This window comes from Filicampus tigris, chromosome 4, assembly GCF_054856515.1.
Source record: "Filicampus tigris isolate MCC_2025a chromosome 4, RoL_Ftig_1.0, whole genome shotgun sequence".
NCBI classification, from domain to species: domain Eukaryota; kingdom Metazoa; phylum Chordata; class Actinopteri; order Syngnathiformes; family Syngnathidae; genus Filicampus; species Filicampus tigris.
The window spans coordinates 5,796,207-5,817,906 of NC_141220.1; the positions used below are offsets into that span (position 1 = coordinate 5,796,207).

General features: G+C 39.2%; 1 protein-coding gene across 7 annotated transcripts in view; it reads right to left on the reverse strand.

Moving 5' to 3' along the window:
- Nucleotides 1-904: 904 nt before the first annotated feature.
- kiaa1549la (KIAA1549-like a) overlaps nt 905-21,700 on the reverse strand; it is a 108,295-nt gene continuing 87,499 nt past the window's right edge. For 3 of the 7 annotated variants that reach the window (XM_086028345.1, XM_086028346.1, XM_086028342.1), the window contains 10 exons: nt 15,715-15,884; nt 14,831-15,045; nt 13,138-13,270; nt 10,382-10,623; nt 9,960-10,128; nt 9,094-9,191; nt 7,479-7,624; nt 6,919-7,073; nt 6,750-6,830; nt 905-3,621 (listed from right to left, as the gene is read on the reverse strand). In XM_086028345.1, coding sequence (XP_085884471.1) covers nt 6,798-6,830; nt 6,919-7,073; nt 7,479-7,624; nt 9,094-9,191; nt 9,960-10,128; nt 10,382-10,623; nt 13,138-13,270; nt 14,831-15,045; nt 15,715-15,884 — 1,361 coding nt within the window. In that variant the 3' untranslated portion in view covers nt 905-3,621; nt 6,750-6,797. The remainder of the gene's footprint in view (nt 3,622-6,749; nt 6,831-6,918; nt 7,074-7,478; nt 7,625-9,093; nt 9,192-9,959; nt 10,129-10,381; nt 10,624-13,137; nt 13,271-14,830; nt 15,046-15,714; nt 15,885-21,700) is intronic. The other 4 variants (XM_086028348.1, XM_086028347.1, XM_086028343.1 and 1 more) reach the window with 4 other exon arrangements.

A 21,700-nucleotide genomic window follows, 5' to 3' on the forward strand; every position in this document is an offset into this window, starting at 1 on the left:
CCCTTCATCACTTAAGTTGCTCATCCCTGCTCTAGATGGCTAAAGTAAGACGTTGAGACAAGACTCCACAGCATACAGTAATTGCCAAGGTTGTTATAGTTAACAAAAACTAATAAAATAACTAAAACCATAATTGTAGCAAGTCTTCGTCTGTCAATTAACTTTATACATGAGCTTTTGGGGTTTATTTTAGATGTATTTATATCGGCATTACTGTACGGCCGTATAGAAGAAGGATGGTCAAACAGTGGTAGGATTGTAGTTTAATTTACAGTAAAGACTTTATTTTATTGCACAATACTTAGTGACCTTCCCTTTTCTTGAATTGGACAAACACTCCACATATTAAAAAAACACCGGTAATTAAAAAAACTAAACTAAAACAAAGCATAATTCAAACTAACAAACCGACTCTAACAACTAATTAAACCTGACTAAATTTAACAACAAAAATCAAAATGACATAAAAACTAATTGGAAAGAACAATCCCAAACTATTGTAACCCTGATAATTACTACTATTTAAAATACAAACAAAATGATTTAACAATTTTAATGCAAAAATCATCAAAATCACCCCACCCTTAAAAAAAACCTTAATTTCAAGCATTTTTTACATTTGACGTGTAAATTGATCATTAAGACAGTAATAATTTAAGGAGTGTGGCAAGACCTAGTATTTGGTATTTTAAGTATTTATCATTCACTTTTTCTACATAGCTACCATTTTGTATCAGAACAGTGATAATTTACACATCCAGCTGGGATTTTTTCTGTATTTTGTGCATGTAGTGGCTGACTAAGAGGAAATAGCCAGGCAAGGGAGAGCTTTGTATGTGTCAATGCTTCCCTCTAGTGGTTCAATAGCGTCCACTGTGAAAAACTAATGAAAAAAAACTCAAAATAAATGTAATTCACCTTTATTGTTTGAATTCACCAAAATGTTTCTGCATAACTACATCCAACAGCATTCTATGCCACTGTGACATCAACACCGAGTGACGCCGTGACGTCAGAGCAAAAAGAATTCCCCCCTCCAAAAAGAAAAAAAACCAGGAGAAAAAAAAACTATCCCAGTGCATCTCGCCACAACGCGTGTAAAGCAAAAACGTTGCACATCAACTCATCATAGCATATAGCATCAATTCTCCTTCCTAAACTAAATGTATAAATACATCGGACAGACTCTCTTTAACAATTCAATCAAATTAAATGAAAAATGAAGTGGCAATGGTAGCTCTTCAACTTGTAATAGGAAACAGGTTGATAGATTACAAATATTCCTCGAGTTGTTTGTCGTTGCTTTTTAGTTTGACATTTTTAGTGATACTTTGAAATATTCAAAGCTCAAGCACAATGCTCCAAAAAACAACTTTTATCCTCATCTTAAACTGTAAAAATCATGCACAGGCCAAGGATGTACCGCTCTAATTTTGCCATTACTGTCAGCTTTCAATGGGCAAATATTTGAATGTAAATTAGTTTGTATTGGATGTGTTGTGCAAGGTTTACATTCTAAGATTTGTATGATTTATTGTTAATACAGTGATTCACGATTTAAGATAACATTTGCTATGGTTGTACATTTAATATATGCGACTACCTATGCATAATACAATTTCCTTTAGAAACCGAATGCTATACAATAGCATCTTTTCCATTGATTCTGCTAGACTTTTCAAAAAGTGCTCATTTCATTTTAAATTATTTAATAGGTTTATCTCTTCTTTACTAGCGCTCTCTAGTGGATATTCCAATCCCTTGCCTTGTCACCTGCGATCTGACGCACTCTGGTGGTCTTTTGGTATTTGATGACAAAGCATTGTACATATTGGCTGTTTTATTTCGACTTTGCGAAGAAACTATGGCTATTATCTCCTTTGGTGACCATCTGGCTGATTAGGAGCTCTTTGCAGTACAGAGTACTCAGGATTCAGTTCTCCTCAGAGACAATAAGAATCAGTATTTTGACTGTGACATTCTTGTACAAATGATTGTAATATGTTGACTTGTATGGCTATAATAGCTTTGTCTGATCATGAGAAATGTAGAGAGGAGAGACTTCACAAGCCTATTCTGCTGTATGTCAGTCAGAACTCAACTCTTTGTGTACCATCCTTTTTTCATCGTGTAAAATATTATGTGGTCTTTTCAGTAATAATGTTTAAGTAAACAATAGGATGAGATGTTGAAATGCGTACATCCTTCACAAAGTCCAGAAGTTTCATAAAAACCAAAAATCCATCATAAATGCAGTGAACGAAACAAATCATTCGAACAATGCCATAAAAAGAATCTCTCCAACACTATTTGCATAAATGTCTTCAATAAATCATCTGCTATATACAGGAGTACATTACAATGGTACATGTACAGCTTCTCCAGTACCAGAAGGTGACTTGAACAGCAGTAAAACTTAGTGCAGTGACTAAATATCCAGCCAACCGGTCTCCTCTTTCAGACCAAAATAAGCAAAAATCTAATGTCCTTGCACAGGAGACATCTTTTTAGTACATGTTTTTTTTTCCCTCGCCAAAACACTTGTGTTTTGATATAATAGTGGCAGGTCTTCACTTCAAAGCAACTCACATGGCGACTGTTTTATAGAACATCATTCTTTGCAGTCGTAAAACAACTCTCAGAGTGAGATTTGGATTTGCATCCAGCTTCGCCTGGTTTTTAACAGACAAAACTTCATAAGCAAATGTGAGTAATTCATGTTGTCATTGTTCAATCAGAGAAATGAAAAAGGATGACTACTCTTTTAGTACAGAAATGTGGATCACAAAGCTGCCATTGTTCTGTTTAAAGATTTTTTTGCCTTGAAATACAGTGAGTGAATAAAAATTCACATTACAATAATCAAAGCACAAATGTAAAGACAAAAGCACATATCTAAAACCCAAAATTGAGACAAGACAGTTATTTTTTTCCTATTTTTCTTTTCCTTTCTCTCACTTAAGTTTAAATTACACAATAACCAGCGGCAGAAGGTTCACAAAGACATTTGGACTCATTTAAAAAAGAAAGAAGGAAACACAGTTTTATTCCAGCCCGGCTTTCCTGGTTGGATGCTGGACTTCGGGGTCAAGTCCATGATGGTCCAGACGAGCGTGGGTCAGTTCAATAGCGGAGGACACTACTGGTCTTGCCTGGTCCACAACTGGACCGATGATGTAGCAGCATGATTGTGCTGTGTCGTGTTGGCCATGTGACAGTTGCCATGTGACCAAAGAAGGGTCACACTATACGTCTGTTGTGAGAGGCACTGCTTCACGCCATTCACGCTCCATATAGTAGTGTGAGGGGAGTTTTACTGTACAGTGTTCACCACGCAGGAGCCAGACTATTTCAGTCGTGACCCACGGTGGGCCCTGTGAGGTCAGGTGCTCAGGGAGCAGAGAAATATGGCTGAAGATCTCTGACCAGGTGAGGGGACATATGGAACGGCGGATCAGTTTCAGCAAAGGCTAGATGATAAAAGGCCTCGGGGCTGTAGGTCCAGCAAGCAGAGCTGGACTGATGGATAAAGGGACAAAGTGTGTGGGAGGCTCGGGTGAAGAACAAATTGAGACAGGATCCAGAAAGAGAGAGAGGCCATCTTTCCACCCAAGCAGACACCTGCGACCACAGACAGTGCCAATGTAAGTCATGCTTCTGTATTTTCATTCAACATTATAACAATCAGGACAGAAATGGGGACAATTACACATTAAAGTTGCGCAACATGAGTTTATGCCTTCACCCACTACCTAGATTACAGTTTGCCCAATATCCTACAACATTTTCATGAGAAAGGTCTGTGTAAATATTGTTAATGGTTTTTGTAGTACCATATTTAATCTAAATGTTGTGCAATTTAAGAGTACAACTCAACTAGGTTGATTGAGGCCATAGCCAGTTGGGCTTCGGAAATATGTTTATGGCTACATAATTTTGAAATCTGAAGTCAAGGATAATAGTTTGTTCACCTATTGTTCAAGTTACTGGCAGTATTTTTCCATAAGGCACACCGGATTATTCTTCACAATATCAGTGAAGTGAAGTGAAAGGGTCTATTTTCATACATAAAGCACACCGGATTATGAGACGCATTATTGTTGTGAAGCATTGTATGTCAAATAATTTATTGTAATTGCTAAATTTACTGTATGTTTATTTGATAAATTTAGCACAATTATGCTCGGTTCAGACTGCCAGGTGTCTCATGCTTTTGTTCGCTGTGTGACTACACGACTGTGGTCAAGCTATCACGCTTTCATTTTTCCGTGGTAAAGCTAGCCGCTCCTAACATTTTGAGTGCGCGCATATTCTAAACCTTACGGTAAATGCTTTTCCGCATGTCACAACTATGTACAAAATACAGTACACAATGCATCACTAGAGGCAAAGTCTGCGCAAAATACAATACAGAAATGATCATTCCCCTCAAGTTTGAACTGCCATAAAAAGCATTCCTCCAATAAGTAGAAAATCGTTCCAGTGGGTTATTATTCCTGAAGAGGAATACTATCATCATGTCAAGTTTGGACTGATTTTACTGTATAGATTTTTCAAAAATTAAAGGCAGACTGCGCAAAATACAGTACACAGTACAGAAATGATCATTTCCCTCAAGTTTGATCCGCCATAAAAAACATTCCTCCATTAAGTAAAAAATCGTTCCAGTGGGTTATTATTTCCGAAGAGGAATACGATCATCATGTCAAGTTTGGACTGATTTTACTGTATAGATTTTTCAAAAATTGGAGGCAAAGTCTGCGCAAAATACAGTACACAGTACTGAAATGATAATTTCCCTCAAGTTTGAACCGCCATGAAAAACATTCCTCCAATAAGTAGAAAATCGTTCCAGTGGGTTATTATTCCTGAAGAGAAATGCTATCACTGTGAAGTTTGGATTCATTTTACTGTATGGATTTTTCAAAAATTAGAGGCAAACTCTGCGCAAAATACAGTAGCTACAGTACTGAAATCATCACTTCCCTCAAGTTTGGACTTCCATAAAAAACATTCCTCCAATAAGTAGAAAATCATTCCAGTGGGTTCTTATTCTTGGGGGCCCATACTATGAGCATGCGATGTTTGGACTGATTTTACTGTACAGATTTTTCAAAAATTAGAGACAAAATCTGCACAAAATACAGTACATACAGTACTGAAATCATAATTTCCCTCAAGTTTGAAGTGATATGCCAACATTAAAGGATTTTACGTGTGCCTTACGGTCCAAAAAATACAGTGTTGTAAAATGATTTGTATTTATTTTGTTTTCACACAGATTCTCTGTGTTTGTCAGCAATACAATTCGAATGGCAGTAAAACATATCAAAATAAATAAAATAAAACCATACTGAAAAGTAAAAAATACTATCCAACTAAAAAATTTAAGTAAAATTTAAGTATTTATGAAAAATAATCCACTTGCTTATGCTGTTTTCAACATCACACAATGTGGTGTTGCACAGAGTTTCCTTGCAGAGACGCATCTGTTAGTCACCAAGAGAGGTGGGTATTCCGTCCTTGAGACGGAAGTGTCCGTCCGTCCTGGACGGACGGCCATTTTGTGGACGGTCGGATGGAGGATGAAAACTTAGAAAAGGACGGAGGTAGGATTTCGTCCATCCCTAACCTGGTCAAGTCCCGGCTGATGTGTTGTGTTGGGTTCTTTTAAAAGCAAGACTGCCTTGCTAAGCCTGCACAACACTGGAGTACTCTTTTTCATGTGTTTTTCCCTCCCTCCACTATTGTTCTAATAGTCTGCCTTCTAGTGATTGCCCAAATCACTGACGAGGAAAAAATAAACAAAGCGATGACCCGGAATTGGAAGATGTTCGTTCCCCTCATAAAATAACATTGCCTTATATTGCCATAATTATTTTTATCGCAAAATAACACAATATTATTGTGATATTCCGCAATCTTAAATATTCTCGAGATGTCCTCTGGCTTGCTACATTCCCATCATCATCATCATCTTCATCATCACATTACGACAGTGGATACTGGTAGCTAAAAGCTATCTTAGTTAAACAGTTGTAAACAATTCAATCGAACTCACGATACTCCCAGTCAGTCGTCCAATATTTTACCCGTCATAAGGGATCTGTGAGCCAAACTTTGTCTCGTCCCTCACCTAGTACCAGTTTGCCCTGGGTGACCCTGACAACCTAGGTCCTGGACACAAAAACTCCTCCACCACATTAAGGTGACAGCTCAGGGAAGGAAAAGTCTATCCTTTGAGATGGATTATTCTATGTATTGATGAAACAAATGAAAAGCATATCAGATGATATTCAGTACAGTACAATGTAAATCAATTAGTGTGTTCCTTTGTCTGGCTGTCTCATTAGGTTAATGATTTGGCAAGCAATAATTATTAATAATTTGGTCAATCATGGTCATACAAAAATGCCTTAATACCAAATAATAGGTAATAATAAGGTACTTTGAGTAATGTGGCTGTGAATAACCCTTTCATCAAGTTAGTGTAATGGCGGCAATTTGTCTCAAGTTAGATGACCACTCATGCACACTTGTTCAGACTGATCAGACATTAAAAAAAGACTGATCACACATCTACATAATTACATTGTCACCCAGACAAAAGCTCAATGTGAGCAGATGGTTCCGTCAAACGTCTCAACAAACACATGATGTCGTTGAACATTTAAATAAATAACACCGAACGTCTTCAAATTGAATGTGTCACTCGGGAAACATGACAGTGGTGACACGATCATACTCACAGAGCTACTGATTGTTTCCGCTTGGGGATGGTGGTGGGGTTGGGGCCTTCAGCAGATGGTTTCGAGGTGTCGTGAGCTCTGCTGGGGACAGGTACAAGAACTGCTTAATTCACTGGGCTCACAGTGAATCGGGCATCTGAACACATGATCAAGCAAAAACGTGTCTCACAGGCGGGTCATTCCACTGCCGTGGAAGATCTTCTGGCTCAGGAGGGTAAGACATCCAGGATGGACTACGGTACGAAGATGGAGGCGACATGACGAAGTAGTCTGAGTAGCCTGGGTGGTTAGCTGATATAGCGTACACTGCTGTTATTGGGTTTCCTATGACATCGAAACATGGGGTTGTTTTTGTTAAATCACTGTCAGGATTCACACGTGTTTTCCTGTGTCGTTTCCAAGTACTTTTAAAGCCCTTTCAAGAAATGAAGCATTTCCAGCAAATTTTAATGAAGACAAATTATACATTTATACGAATAAATTTTTTATTTCGGAGGTCTAAAAAGATGACTGTATGCGATAAACAACAGCGGAGGAACAAGAAAGTATACTTGCGTGTGTACATGTGCATGTGTTTTTTTATTTTCTCCACCTATCATGCAAATAATAGCTATTTTTTGACATTTATAATTACTGCATTCCAAATCTGCTGCATTTTGCAAAGCAACAGCGTGTTCATACATTCCAAAATGTTCAATACTTGTTTTTTATTTTCAACACTTGTCTTACCTGAGTAGGTGCTGATGGACTGATCAACAGTAACAGCAGGGAAGGTGGTCCTAGATAGTGGCAGGTAGGGGGCGCCATTGTGCTGCTGGTCCTGCAGATCTGAGGCCTCAGACACCCGAGGCTTCAGGCTAACATCGGGAGTAGAACTGGAAAGAAGACGTTAACCTCATTTATTGCTGTGAGGTATCAGTTGTCTTTTTTTTAGGGTGAGAAATAGGTAAAATAGTCAATTGAGTGTGCCCCCTAATTGTCATGCTCGTTTTAAGCAGCTGAATTCCATCCATCAATCTATCCATCCATTTTTAATAAAACTTGTTCACCTTAGAGTTTACAGCAGGTGAGGCAGACATGCTAAATACAAGGCCATTGGCTGAACAAGCCAATCTCATCTAATCTTAAAATTGCAAAGAGGTGTAAGTAATCTAAAGTTAATAACATTGTAATTACTGCACGTAACTTTATGGGGCAGCACAATAGTGAAAGGTTTTTTTCTAGTCATTTCCTTTCCTGCCTGCCTTCCTGAATTTACTGGAATTCGTTGGTGTATGAACTGGTCATAATTGAGCCTATGAACTCTGCAAGGCAAAGAGTATACAAGCAAATTTTGTCCATTTTTTTCATTTTTCTTATTTTTAAGTGAATGGCGTTTCCGTGTTACAGGCATGGCAATAACGTGTTTTTTTTTTTTTTTTAATTCAAAATTTGAGTTTTTCACAGGGCACCGACGAAATTTAATGTTGACCAAGAGGTAGGGAATCGGCCGGTGAGAATGGGAACTGAACCTGGCATTTCAGCTACAGCCTAAAATAATTTGTCATGTAAAAATGATCCTGATCCAGGATCACCCGGAAAAATTGAAATTTAAAAAACATGCTTATTATATTCAGATTATTGCTTTTGACAATATAAGTAATATCTCTCTTTTTCCACCACATGGCAATCGGCGCAATCCACACTCCAAACAGTGCTCATCTGCACAGCAAGGAAGCTCACTAGTTGCATTTAAATGATGGAGCCGCTTCTTCAAATGATGCACACTAACATGATGGAGAGCGGTGACTGAGATTGGGGGGGGGGGGGGGAGGGGCTGGTTAGGCCTGGGTGACGGAGGAACACATTCAAATGCTGCTGATTAATATTCTGCACCTTCTTTCCACTCTGTTCTTCTTGAGCACACTTTCTCACCGTAAGTCTTTCTGTTTATGTCATGAAGTGATCACCCTCACTGCTGCATTTGTATTTACAATAAAGTCTTTGAAGTGTGCTCCTGAAGGCTACAATTTGGGTTCTGCAAATACAGCCATCCATTTCTTTATTGTATATCTTTAAATTTCATTGGGGTCTGCAGCCAGGCCCAATTGAAGGTGACGCGCGGTACATCCTGAACATCAGGTTAATTAAGTAGTGTAAGCATTAAATTCGTAATACTATAATTGTCTAATGTTAGTATCTGCGTGTACTTGCATATTTTGTATATACTATATATGCGGACCGGGCTATAGGTAATTACTATTTGTTCTGGCGGATAAACGGACGGCGGGAGGGTACCCGGCTGCAGGCGATAAATGGACAACATAATTTGAGTAAAATGCCCAGCTCTGATGATAAGTAATACCGTCTAAGTGAAGGTCCAGGCGGAGGTCCTGGTCTTGAGGGGACCAGCGGTGGGGGGGACCCGATGCCCATATCAGGGAGCTGTGTGAACCGGAAACCCTGCAAATGCAAAAATATTGTTACTTTCATGACTTTTTAAATGTAATCATTATGTACTGTAAAATCTGTTTTTTGCAACATATGACTTTTTCATGTATGATCTGAACATTTGGATACAATACACAAACCCAATAGATACTAAAGCATGGTATGTGGTGCAAATGTACTTGTTGATAGTGATCCTCTGGTTGCTTTAATCTCAGTAAAGCCCCCCCTCCCCCTTTTTTTTTTTAATCAGCTGTTGGCAATGCATTTAATGGTAGCATTAAATGACTTTCCCTCATGACAACATCCACATTTGGATACAAATATCCTGCCACATGACCTGATCTACTGATTAGTTTTTGATTATATACTGTCTGTAATTCAACATAATAGCTAAAAAGCATTAACTTTGAAATTCAAAATGACCTTGACTTACAGTGGGACCGCTAAAGTAGATTACAATAGTCCACTGACGATGAAGTAGTTCAGTTGCCCGACTTCCATGCAAGAAGTGTGAGTTCAGTTCCCCGCTCAGGAAAAGTGCAAATAGTTGACTGTCTCCCTATGTGCTCTCTGATTGACTGATTGGTGACCGGTCTGGGATGTAATCTGCCTTATCCCCAGAGCCGGCAGGGATAGGCTCCAGATCCCTACCGCACTGAACTGGGTAAGCAGTATTGAAAATGGACTATATAATGTAGAATATAATGTAGAATATACATGATATTATAATATAATGCATGTATAATATAATGGACTGTAAGGAAAATGGTATGTTCTCACCGGTTTTGGCAGGCTACACTGGTGCACATCCTCATAGCCCAGGCTTCTCTGCCTGCTTCCACAGGGGTGGTTCATGGTCCCAGGGGCACTCGTCACTCCATCACTGTAGTGGCTGGTGTGAGACGGGTTGTAGGCGCTGTGGATGTGGTGGTGGTGATGGTGGCGCCTACTCGTAAAAGAGGGAAAGATACTATCAGTAATCCCCTGGGTTTCTACTTGCACTTCAGCATACCGAATGTTAAGCTTAAAATTCAAATACTTTGCTTTCTGCATATATTTACACCAAAAAGTTCAAATCCAGCCTGAAGGCACATTCATAGTTTTTCTCACTGGCAAGATATTGAAAAACTTGCAGACGTGCTACATGATCTCCATCATTATGAAAAAAAAAAAAAAAAAAACATTATGTAAAGCACATTTACTTAGTAGGAGGGGAAGGTGGGTCGTGGTCCGGGGGCGCCAGGCTGAAGGCGTTGCCAAGCAACATATGCATCTGTGTGCGGACGTCGTCAATGGATGGCTGAGAGCTAAGTGTGGAGGAGTCAGAGCCGCGGTGAGCTTTCACCCCCAGGCTACCATTTCCTGTGCCGGTAGATCCACCTCCGTAGCCAAGAGAGCTCATGAGATGGTCAACATTGGTTTCCTCAAATGGCTCTGGTTCACCCTGCAAAGTGTAATGAGGGTGGAGTGATCAGTATTCATGACAATGAAGACACAGTTGATAAATGTTCTGTTAATTATGTCAGCCTCTAAAAAGCACCAGTCTATTCAATTACCGAACTTTGATTAGTTTTTCTAGTGTAAATCAAACCGCATCAACCAGGAGAGCGAGGATATGTGTGTAAGGTCACAAAACAGTTTTAATCATTTTCAACGTGGCTAAAGAGTGGCTAGTTTGTAGGAATAACATGTTTTATATGATAAATTTATAGGTATTATATATACATATATTAGGGCTGTCAAACAATCAAACAATTAAAAATCTTAATCGAGTTAATCACAGCCTAAAAAATAATTGTAATTCGAAATACCTTCAAAATATGCCATATTTTTCTATAAATTGTTGGAATGGAATATATATATATATATATTACTGACCCTTTTGTCACCTTGTCATGTTATAAAAGATTTTAATTGTTGTTAATGATACTGATATACAAGGAGACACTCAATGTGAGAGATGTGACACACTGAAAAAAATGCTGTGCAACATTTAGTCAATTTTATTTTGTCAAGTGGTTTGCCCTTCCCGCAGGGGCCTTCATCGCAGGGGCTCCTTGGGTCCGGGTGGCCGGGGGCCTCTACACTTTGTGTTGTGTTTTGGATGTTTTACAGCACTTTGAGTTGCATTTTTATGTATGAAAAGTGCTATATAAAAAAAATGTGATTGATTGATTGACTTTATAAAATAAAATTGAGTCAATTCAACCACCATTTTTTTCAGTGCAAGTCAACAGACTGTTATGCAAAGTTGTACTTTTTTTTTCGTATTTGGACTCATAGTTGGGATATTATGACAATTAATTGAAACTAGATAACTTACTATAACCAACCTCCTATTTAAACACATTTGTATAAATGGGCATCTTTACAATGCAGCCATGTCCCTCCAAGAACAACAATTAGTATTAAAAGTATTCATGCTTATAATCCCAACTCTGGAAATTCAATTCTAGAAAATTGACTTTTGAAATCTGTGCATGGTTGATAATTTATTTGTAACAGTGATTCTTCTTCTGCCGTAAATGTTATGCCGCCGGAAAGCCTGAAACTATAATCCTGCAAAATGACATGGTTCAACGTCATCCCGTTTATCAGAGACAGTTCCCATAAATTAGGAGTAGAAAGAATGGAGTGGTACTCCAACAGTGCTGAGTCCGAGTCAAGAAGTCCCCCTGCCCAGTCCTTGAATCATATCACATTCCATGTATCAAGATACATATCCAATTATTAGGAGAGATGCCCACCCGGTATAAGACGGTATACAGTAAAACGGTTAGATATAGTTTAGTAGAGAGGATTAGCGAATTTTGACCTCAATTCTTAATGCAAAGGTCCCCTTTGGAATGGATGTACCTTAGGATCATAGAAATAAATGTAATACTTAAATCACTTTTTCTACTGTATCTAAAGTACACACATAAAAAAAAATGGTCACCGACTGTACATGAGAGGCATGTATCTTTGGTTCTGTTATAGTGATCATGACAAATATGTCAAAGTGTACATATTTGGGGTAAAGAAATCCAATACAATGGGTTTCAAGTTAAAAAAGAATGACAATATTCCACTTTACATGATAGTTGGAGTAAAGGCCTATGTAATTTGTTTTTCTTTAATGCAGGCCATAAACACATCCTATATACAACTACAACTATGCAACTTCATCATCCATTTTTCTTCTCCACACCCGCACAAGCAAACACACACACACACACTCGCCTAAATGCACTCTGTTCTCCTTGTACAGTACTTCCTCAAATAGTTTGCCATATCCAAATGTATGAACTCCTATCAGTCAGCCATCTGAATCCACGGATGGCCTGTAATCATATGCAGTCATTGACATTCAGCAAGTAGCTCTGTTGCTACAGCCAAGAGGCAGCAGAATAAAAATTTTCAGTCACTCCTGCAACCCCCAGTTTTTTTACGTTCCTCTATCCTCCTTTCTCCAGCTTCTGCCACGTTATCTTTAATTCATTTCTTTGCTTTCTCACCTCACGTTTTCTTTGTTTGTTCATTTGGTTCAATTTCTTCAGGTTTAAGTTAATTTGGTAATCTGGATATGTGCTCAGAGAATCGCAGAGTCAGATTTAGTTTAAAAGAAGGAGAGTAAGGATTAAAGTCATGAATACTATGCTGTGAGAAGATTATCATTTAGGGCATTTAGTAGCAGTGATTTGCTTTGCGGCCACCTCCAGGGTTTTCATCATCATATCACATGAATGTGACTCACTCAGTGTCTGGGGTTTAAAGGTTAGACGTCAGTGTCAATAAATGTAGTTTGTAACAGAATGAAAGATTTGAAAATAGCAAGGTATTTAGGTGAAATTCAAATGAGTCACTGACATTGTTATACAACTGGGCAATTAAAAAACATGATCTTAAATAATCTTATTGCCATAAAGAGCATTGACCTGGCTTCATAGAAAGACTCATGCGCTCTCTGCACACTCACATCGTAGCCATTGTTGCGGATGCCTCTTCTGGCTCTCTCTCGAAGTACCAAAAGGTCCATTTCTGTCTCCACGGGGCTGGGGCTGCTCAGGGATTGCCTACTCCAATAGGTGGGTTCCCTTGGGTGGGAGTACCTGACAGATGCGTGAAGGTGCGAAGAAAAAGTTAGGTGATTTGCAAAGACAAAAAAGCTTTAGAATGAAATAGAGTAGAGAGGCCTGTTGTGCTTGTATGTGGCATATACAATGAAATTACGTGCAACACGAAGTCTGTTTTAGCAAGACGAAAAAATATACTTAACTAAAAAAAATTTTAAAAACTAAGTGAGTTCCTCTTCACTGGAATAAGAAGACCACAATCTAAAAAAAGAAACCTTAAACTTACAATGAACAATACTATAGGAAGTAGGCCTACTAATAAGAATATATTTCATAAATTCATAGGATGCTGGTTATAGCCCTTCTAACATTGGCAACTTGGTCGATATTAGCCACTTGTTTTTCTCTTCATATGTACACTAACCTTTTCCAACATTGTACAGAGATACCGGTAATGCTAATGTTTTTAGCTAGTGTGTAATATAGTTGTTGGTCATGTGACCAAGACCAAACAAACAAAAACAACAGAGTGCAACATGAGCAACATAAATCAACCATAATTGTGACATCTGAACAAGGCACCCAATCGACGAACTAAAGGTAACACTAATGCACATTGGACAAGGATTAACATCCTTAGAACTTCAATAATTCAATGCATTACACCATGAAATGCATTCACTGATCCATTGAATCCATTCAATATTATGCCAGATTTCTTCTTTCTTCTGTACTAAAAAGTAAAGTAATACTTTTAGGTGGTGCCAGCAAGTGTTCAGACTGAGACACCACAGTTGGATAAAAGTTAATAAAACCATGCCTTTACAACAAGATGACAAGCTTGTGTCGGTTTCTCTATGTTACTTGACGCTCTGCTATATTCAGTTCAATTGCATTCCTTGAAAAGAGGTTTTACAAACACTTGTATGTATGTGTTTCATTGTATTTGTATTTTTTAAATCATTTTATTGTGTTTTCTATACCAAATATGTATTTTGTAAACAAATACATATACAATAACATATACAAAAAAATTGCCAATAATTTCATGTAATTTGAAGGAAAAATGCTGTATTGGCATATGGGACCAAAAAAGAAGTAATTTTATGCATTATACACATATATTTTTAACTAATCGGGCCAATTATTCTGTAATCTGTATTTTTTTCATATCGAAAACGGCATCAGCCCAAAAATTAAATCCATATTGGACCCGAGTATTGGTCTCATAAATAATACAGCTAAAAATAAGGCTTTAAAACCAGGATAGCCAATATGCAAAGATGCAACTCTTACTGTTACATCCTCTTGCAGATCTACTGTATAAAACCAACAAGTACACCTGCAGACAATTCATAGAAAAAGCTAAAGGTGTATGGTAGTTACACACAAAGAATTAAGTACAGTATAGTACTAGTCCGTTTTGATGATGACATTCAAACTTCAGATTTGTTGATTCCAAAAATGATTCTATAACCTTTTTCAGGACACTTGTAAAATACTAAAGCAAATCTACATTTCAAAGCTAAGAGATTTTTATAGAAAAAACTTGCAATTTCACATTATGAATATTTCTTCACAATACCTCGTCCTTACCTCTTATGACATCCAGCAAAGGAGGCCCTCTTCTCCTCTGCAGTCATTGGTTCCTTCCCTCCGTTGTCATGCCGACTATGCCGACTGTGACCATAACCGTGGCTGCCACCCTCCGAAAGGGAGAACTCTCCGTAACCCTTCCTACGGGCTTTTTGACGCAGTTTGTTCCTATAGTGTTCGATGTCCGACTTCTGCTTCAACCCGCCATGATTGGCCTGCAGGGGACATGTTTGACTCTCAATAAACCAGAACTATTAGGGGCTGAAATCTGTAATTTATCAAACAAAACGTGCCCCAAGCATGACATTTTTGCTAATACAATGAGCGATAAGGAGTCATCAGTGTGAATTGCTGTCTTGCTGAAGAACAGTCTAGTAGTGATGGCGAATGTGAGGCTGAAGAGTGAACGATGACAGACTGGGTGGGAGAAACGTGACAGGCCGACCGTTTGCTGCAATTACAATTCAATTTGTCAGGGGTGCAAGGCATCCTGGCGATGAGATGTGAAGATGCTACAGTACAGGAGAGGGCACGATGAAATAACTTGACATGATGCTATGAGAGATTGCAAGAAATATAAAGTGAAGGCTTTAAATATGTGCCACATTGGACCCAAATGTTTATGTGCTGCAACACATCGTGGCATTACAGTTTTGTCAGGACAGCGGACTCACTTGTCATGTAACCATGTCCAAAGGTTTAATGAGCATGTGTGTGTAACAATATTCACCAATATATTAATTGTGTCTTTGGAAAATCACAGAGGGCCTGGATTAGAGTGATCTTTGTTCGCCCATCCCAAAGATGTTCAATGGGGTTGAAGTCAGGGTTGTTGTAAATTAGTGTGTATGTTTGTGTGTGTGCGTGCGTATGTGTAGACTCACCTCGCCATTCGGGATCACGGAGTCTTGGCTGTGGGAGGAGGATGAGGGGTAGGAGTAAGTTGGCTGAGCTGTCATGGGTTTGATGGTGATGAGCCGTAGAGAGCCCGTATGATCATCGTATGGGTCTGTGGAGGATGAAGGATGAAGGTAAGCTGTCCCTTGAGGCAACGCTGATGTTACAATCACAGAGATAGAAAATGCAGTCATGTTTTTTACACATCAATTTGTCTGTGTTTAATAATAGTTATAGCATAGCATAAAAATGAATATGCCTGAATTCTACTTGCACACATTTATACGGTAGAAAGCGCCAAATGACTCATACCTTGGCCAAACTCAGAGTTATTAATAGTAAGAAATAAACAAAGATATTTTGTTGTTTTTCATTATTTGTTGTTTGAGATGATAGTAACAAATGTTCCTCATCGGTTTTTTTTCAGGGCCTGAGACTGGGCAGAAGGTTCACCTTTCAACAGGGCAATGACGTGAAGCACACAGCTAAAATAAGAAAGGAGTGGCTTCAGAACAACTCTGTGACCGTTCTTGACTGGCCCAGCCAGAGCCCTGACCTAAATTCGATTGAGCATCTTTGGGGAGATCTCAAAATTGCTGTCCACCACCATTCACCATCCAACCTGACAGAACTGGATCTTCAAGGAAGAATGGCAGAGGATCCCCAAAACCAGGTGTGAAAAACTTGTTACATCATTCCCAAGAAGACTCATGGCTGTACTAGCTCAAAAGGGTGCTTCTACTCATGCGTCAGGCACTGAATACTTATGACTAGGGTTGGGCATTGTTTGAATTTGGACGATTCCGGTTCCGGTTCTTTGATTCGATTTCGGTTCCTAACGATTCTCCATTCCGATTCTTAACAAAAAAAAGTTATTTTTGGACAAATCTCATGGACTTCTCTGTTCTTCAATTTCATGAACTTTTTACTATTTGTGAACTTTACCATGGATTATTCAAAGGGCTGTTTTTAACCAGTACATTTATTTAATGCATTTTTTGGTATTATTATCTAGTATTATTTTTCACAAGAGCTTTATTTTTGACGAGTTCAAGACAATACACTAATGCAGCTGTTACTGAAAGCATTCTACTGAACACCAATTTATTGGCTAACATTGTCTTTCTTTAGAAAGAAAATATACATGACAAACACAACGCTGCATTTAAGGGCAAGCGAGGAAAGTCTATCTAATCCAAGCAGTCTATGTAACCATATGATGTATCTGTATGTGGAGTATTTATGTATATGCTGCAGCTACGTAAGATATATGCTAAATATTAGCTGGATATGTGCATTTGTGTGTTGAACTTGTTGGCTCAATGTTGGCATTAGCCATACTTAGCCGATTCTGGCTTTGGGTCATGAGCTGCATCAGTTCTGTGGCTAGGCGTCGGCCGAATGAGCCAGCCGAGCTGGACTGGGCAGGATCACCGAGCCTGCGAAGGGCGACTGTCCCGGCGGCCGCCGGTGCTGTGGAGATCCGTGGGAAGGGCCGCGCCCCACGCTTGCCGGCCGTTACGAAGTGAGCGGAGGGGCTGACCGAGAGGAACACGCCAGCTCGAGTAATGCGACGCAGCTTCTGAAGGAGCCCAGGGTTGCGCGCCGTAGCTCTTCGCGCTAGGAATCGAAACTTAGCACCGACATTCTAAAATCTAAAATCAGGAGAACCGGAAAAACATCCTTTCAGGTGTAAATGCTATCAACAAATAATAAAAGAGTACATTAGGCCAATATAAAGTGGACAACTTATTGAGTCATTTTAACCTATTTTCAGACCCCATTGCCCTGCTAGATAAAAATAAAAAAATGATTGATTTACTAATTGGCCATCACCATCAAGTCAGTCAAAGAGAGAAATCATCTAGAAGAAGGTGGCAGAGGGAAGTAGTTGGGAGGGTGAGTCGTCGTCTGGACTTTTTGGGAATTATTTTTTTTCACATTACAGTAAATGCACATTGCTTTGCGTTTGAATCCATTGGCCGACTCTCTCTTCCATTTTAAGAGTTAAGAGAGACTAATGTAATTAATATTCAATGTGGCACCCCCCACACAACCCCATACCTGTTTTGGCGCCCCCTGGAATCTCTGCCACCCTTAGCATCTGCCTAGATGGCCTAATGGGCGAGCCGGCCCTGGATAAACCAATTTTGACAATACTGTAGAGATATTAAATATAGCAATGTGGCTTTGGTTATAATATATAACATGTCAAAATGTGTAATTCGCCAAATGTGCAATGTTGAAACATGAATACTTTTCATATACTGAATTAATATTAACAGTATGAAAACGCTAAAGTTTTTAACCTAAACACCATTTGTAAATGGTATTCAGTACATAGCCTTAGTTCTTTTGACCATTTTCATTTAAATATCCCAACAAACTGTTGCAGTGAAAGCCCTAAGGCACAGGTGTCAAAGTCAAGGCCTTTGGGCCAGATCTGGCCCGCAACCTCATTTTATGTAGCCCTCGAAGACAAATCATGTGCGTCAACTGCACGCTATTGCAAATTGTTTTCACTTTTAACAACATTGAGATATGACATACTGCAAAGTGTTATTTGTTACCAATCTTCAACTTTAAAATAAATTGAAAAATAATTGAACAAACAATTACTTACCGGCTTCTAATTTCAAAACAAGCTATCCATCTATTTGTTGTGTATATGTGATCATACAAGGCGATCATACATTTATATGGGTTCACAGTCATAACGGCCCTCCGAGGGACATCATAACTACCATGTGGTCGCTGACAAAAAATGAGTTTGACACCTGGGCCCTAAAGCCTAGGACTTTAAGAGTCCAACATTTTACATTATTTACACTACGCGCTATTTGTGTTGGCATGTCATCGTACCATTCTTTATTTATTTTTTTTTATAGATTACTGCACATCATTACCAATAGTACTATTTGTGCAGGGACAGTGGAATTGATTCCCACTCAGTGAGTGCACTCGCCAATGTGAGTGTGAAAAGCTGTCTGTCTCTATGTGCACTGAGATTGATTGAGTGGCAACCAATCGAGAGTAGGGTCTCCCTTGCATCTACAGTCTGCTGAGATATTTCGCAGCTGTTTCGCAACCCTGAACTGGATATGCTGTCTGAAATGGATGGATAGATGTGATGTAGTGTCTAACCGTGGTTAGTCTTCTCTGCACCATCGTCGACCACAATTTAAAGTATATTGGACCATAGTTTGTATGTTGTAAAACCTTTCAAGTTATGGGCTCCTAAGCATTAACTGTGCAATATATGTGCATGTTATTGCAGGCGGCAGATGGACAGCATTGTGGTATACTCGAGCTCCGATGAGTCATTGCTTGACATCATCGGGCAGACAGCTTCATTGTAGGACTAAAACAGTCTGCCATCAACTCAACCTCAAACCTACACAAACACAACTCATCCGGGCTGCAGCGCAACCCTGCATTATTTGTGGCTCCTCCTGCACCTTACTTCAGTGGCGGCTGAGGTTAGGAAAGGTAGCAACATGAGCAGCAGAAATTGTGAATCAGACTGGAAAACATTCACAATAACTTGAAGATATTGTGTATTACTAGTGGACTCTACTTTTCAAACCAAACACATTCAAACACTGCAGTGTAGTAACATTAGTCATTTGAAGTTTAGTATTGTATCATCCTTAAAGCGGAAGTAAACCGAAACATTTTTTTTTTCAACAATATTTTCTATGCAGGCTTACTAGTTGAAACAAGGCAGTATGATTAATATGAAATATGAGTTAAGCAGAAAAATCCACCCATTTTTAGCCATCTCAGGGGGCGGTCATTTTGTCACTTGACTGTTGACTGAAAATGATATCGCAGACCCCCAGGGCTCAGATAACGACCAATCACGGCTCACCTGTTTTCTGAAGCTAAGCTATGATTGGTCGTAATCTGAGCCCTAAGGGTGTGTGATGTTATTTTCAGTCCACAAGTGGCAAAATGGCCGGCCCCAGAGATGGCTAAAAACGTGTGGATCTTGTTGCGTAACTCATGTTCCACAAATACAATATGAATAAGAATGCCGTTTTTCAACTAGTGGGCCTACTGGAAACATATTCTTGAAAAAAATATGTTTTGGTTGCCTTCCACTTCAAGGACACAAGTAGCTGGCTAAATGTGTCAACCTCAACCTCCAATTAAAATCCTTTTTCTATCTGCCTGTCTCATGCTGTCAATCTGACATATGTTTTGGCTCTCAGCAGTGTCCCTTTTTTTTACATGTTTCAATGTAGCAGCAAGTTCATGTTTACGTTATTCTAAAAAAAGGGGGAATTACACACCAACTGCTGCTCAGGATATTTCATTTATCTATAGAGACTGGATATGGCGAGTCATTCCTAGCCTACTTGTTAACAAATATTAAATACAAATACCATTTAATGTTTAATATTGCCATACATTAGAATGGTGAACATTGCTGTACATGTCCATGCCCACCCAGCATTTAGTTTCTAATATAAAACACAAACATTAAATCTCTTAATCAAATGTAATATGTTAGTATTAAAGAGTCCTGAAAATGTAAAAAAAAAAAAAAAACAGTACCTTGAAAGTATCCTGCTTAGTGAAATGTTGGTGTTTTTACCTATATGTGTTTCCCAAGGAGGTCAGGCACCAACATTGATGCACAAAATTTAGCACTGGGGCGGCACGGTGGGCGACTGGTTAACACATCCACCTCACAATTCAGAGGTCGTGGGTTCGATCCCGGCTCCGGCCTCCCTGTGAGGAGTTTGCATGTTCTCCCCGTGCCTGCGTGGGTTTTCTCCGGGTACTCCGGTTTCCTCCCACATTCCAAAAACATGCATGGTAAGTGGATTGGACTGTCTAAATTGCCCCTAGGTGTGATTGTGAGTGCGGATGTTTGTCTTTGTGTGCCCTGCGATTGGCTGGCAACCAATTCAGGGTGTCCCCCGCCCACTGCCCGAAGACAGCTGGGATAGGCTCCAGCACGCGACCCTTGTGAGGATAAGCGGTATCGATAATGGATGGATGGATGGAAGTTTGCACTCAACGGTATTCTAGTCGTATCTACTTTATCTGTGCTGTGTTAAATTTTTATTGTGACTTTATTTATCCCTTCATCTCTGGCAGCAATGCATTTTGTTCACTAATATCCTTCACCCTATTTCCCCCACACACTTTATCGCCACTTCTGACCATCCAAGGCTCTCTGAACAACAGTGAGAAAATGGGACAATTACTCATCCTCTACTCTCCTCTATATTCACGCATTTGCTTGTATAAACACTATAAATCACACAAATCAGTGTGAACACCAAAAGTGCTGACTGCTGAGCCATAAGAGATGAAGATCTAAGAAAGGCCCGAACAGAGGTGAAGTCAATCAAAGCAATGTTCTTGAAATAGAATCAAAGTTTGTATTGATGGCAAAGGAGCTTCCTGGTAATCTGTTGAAGGAGTACAGTACAGTCAAGGTGAAGTGCAGTGCCGTGTAGTTAACATCCATCCATGAATTATCTATACCGCTTATCCTCATAAGGGTCGCGGGCGTGCTGGAGCCTATCCCAGCTGTCTTCGGGCAGTGGGCGGGGGACACCCTGAACTGGTTGCCAGCCAGTCGCAGGGAACACAGAGACAAACAAACATTCGCATTCACAATCACACCTAAGGGCAACTTAGAGTGATCAATTAACCTACCATGCATGCTTTTTGGAATGTGGTAGGAAACCGGAGTACCCGGAGAAAACCCACGCAGAAACAATCAAACTCCACACAGGAAGGCCAGGGCTGAAATCGAACCCACGATCTGTGAACTGTGAGGCGGACGTGCTAACCAGTCGATCACTGTGCCGCCAGTCCAAGGTTATTATAGTTCAAGAAAACGAACAAATAATAAAAACTACAATTGAAAAAACATTTTCGTTAATGAAATAAAATGAAAACCAGAGTTTAAATAAATAAATAAATAAATAGATAAATAAATAAATAACTGAA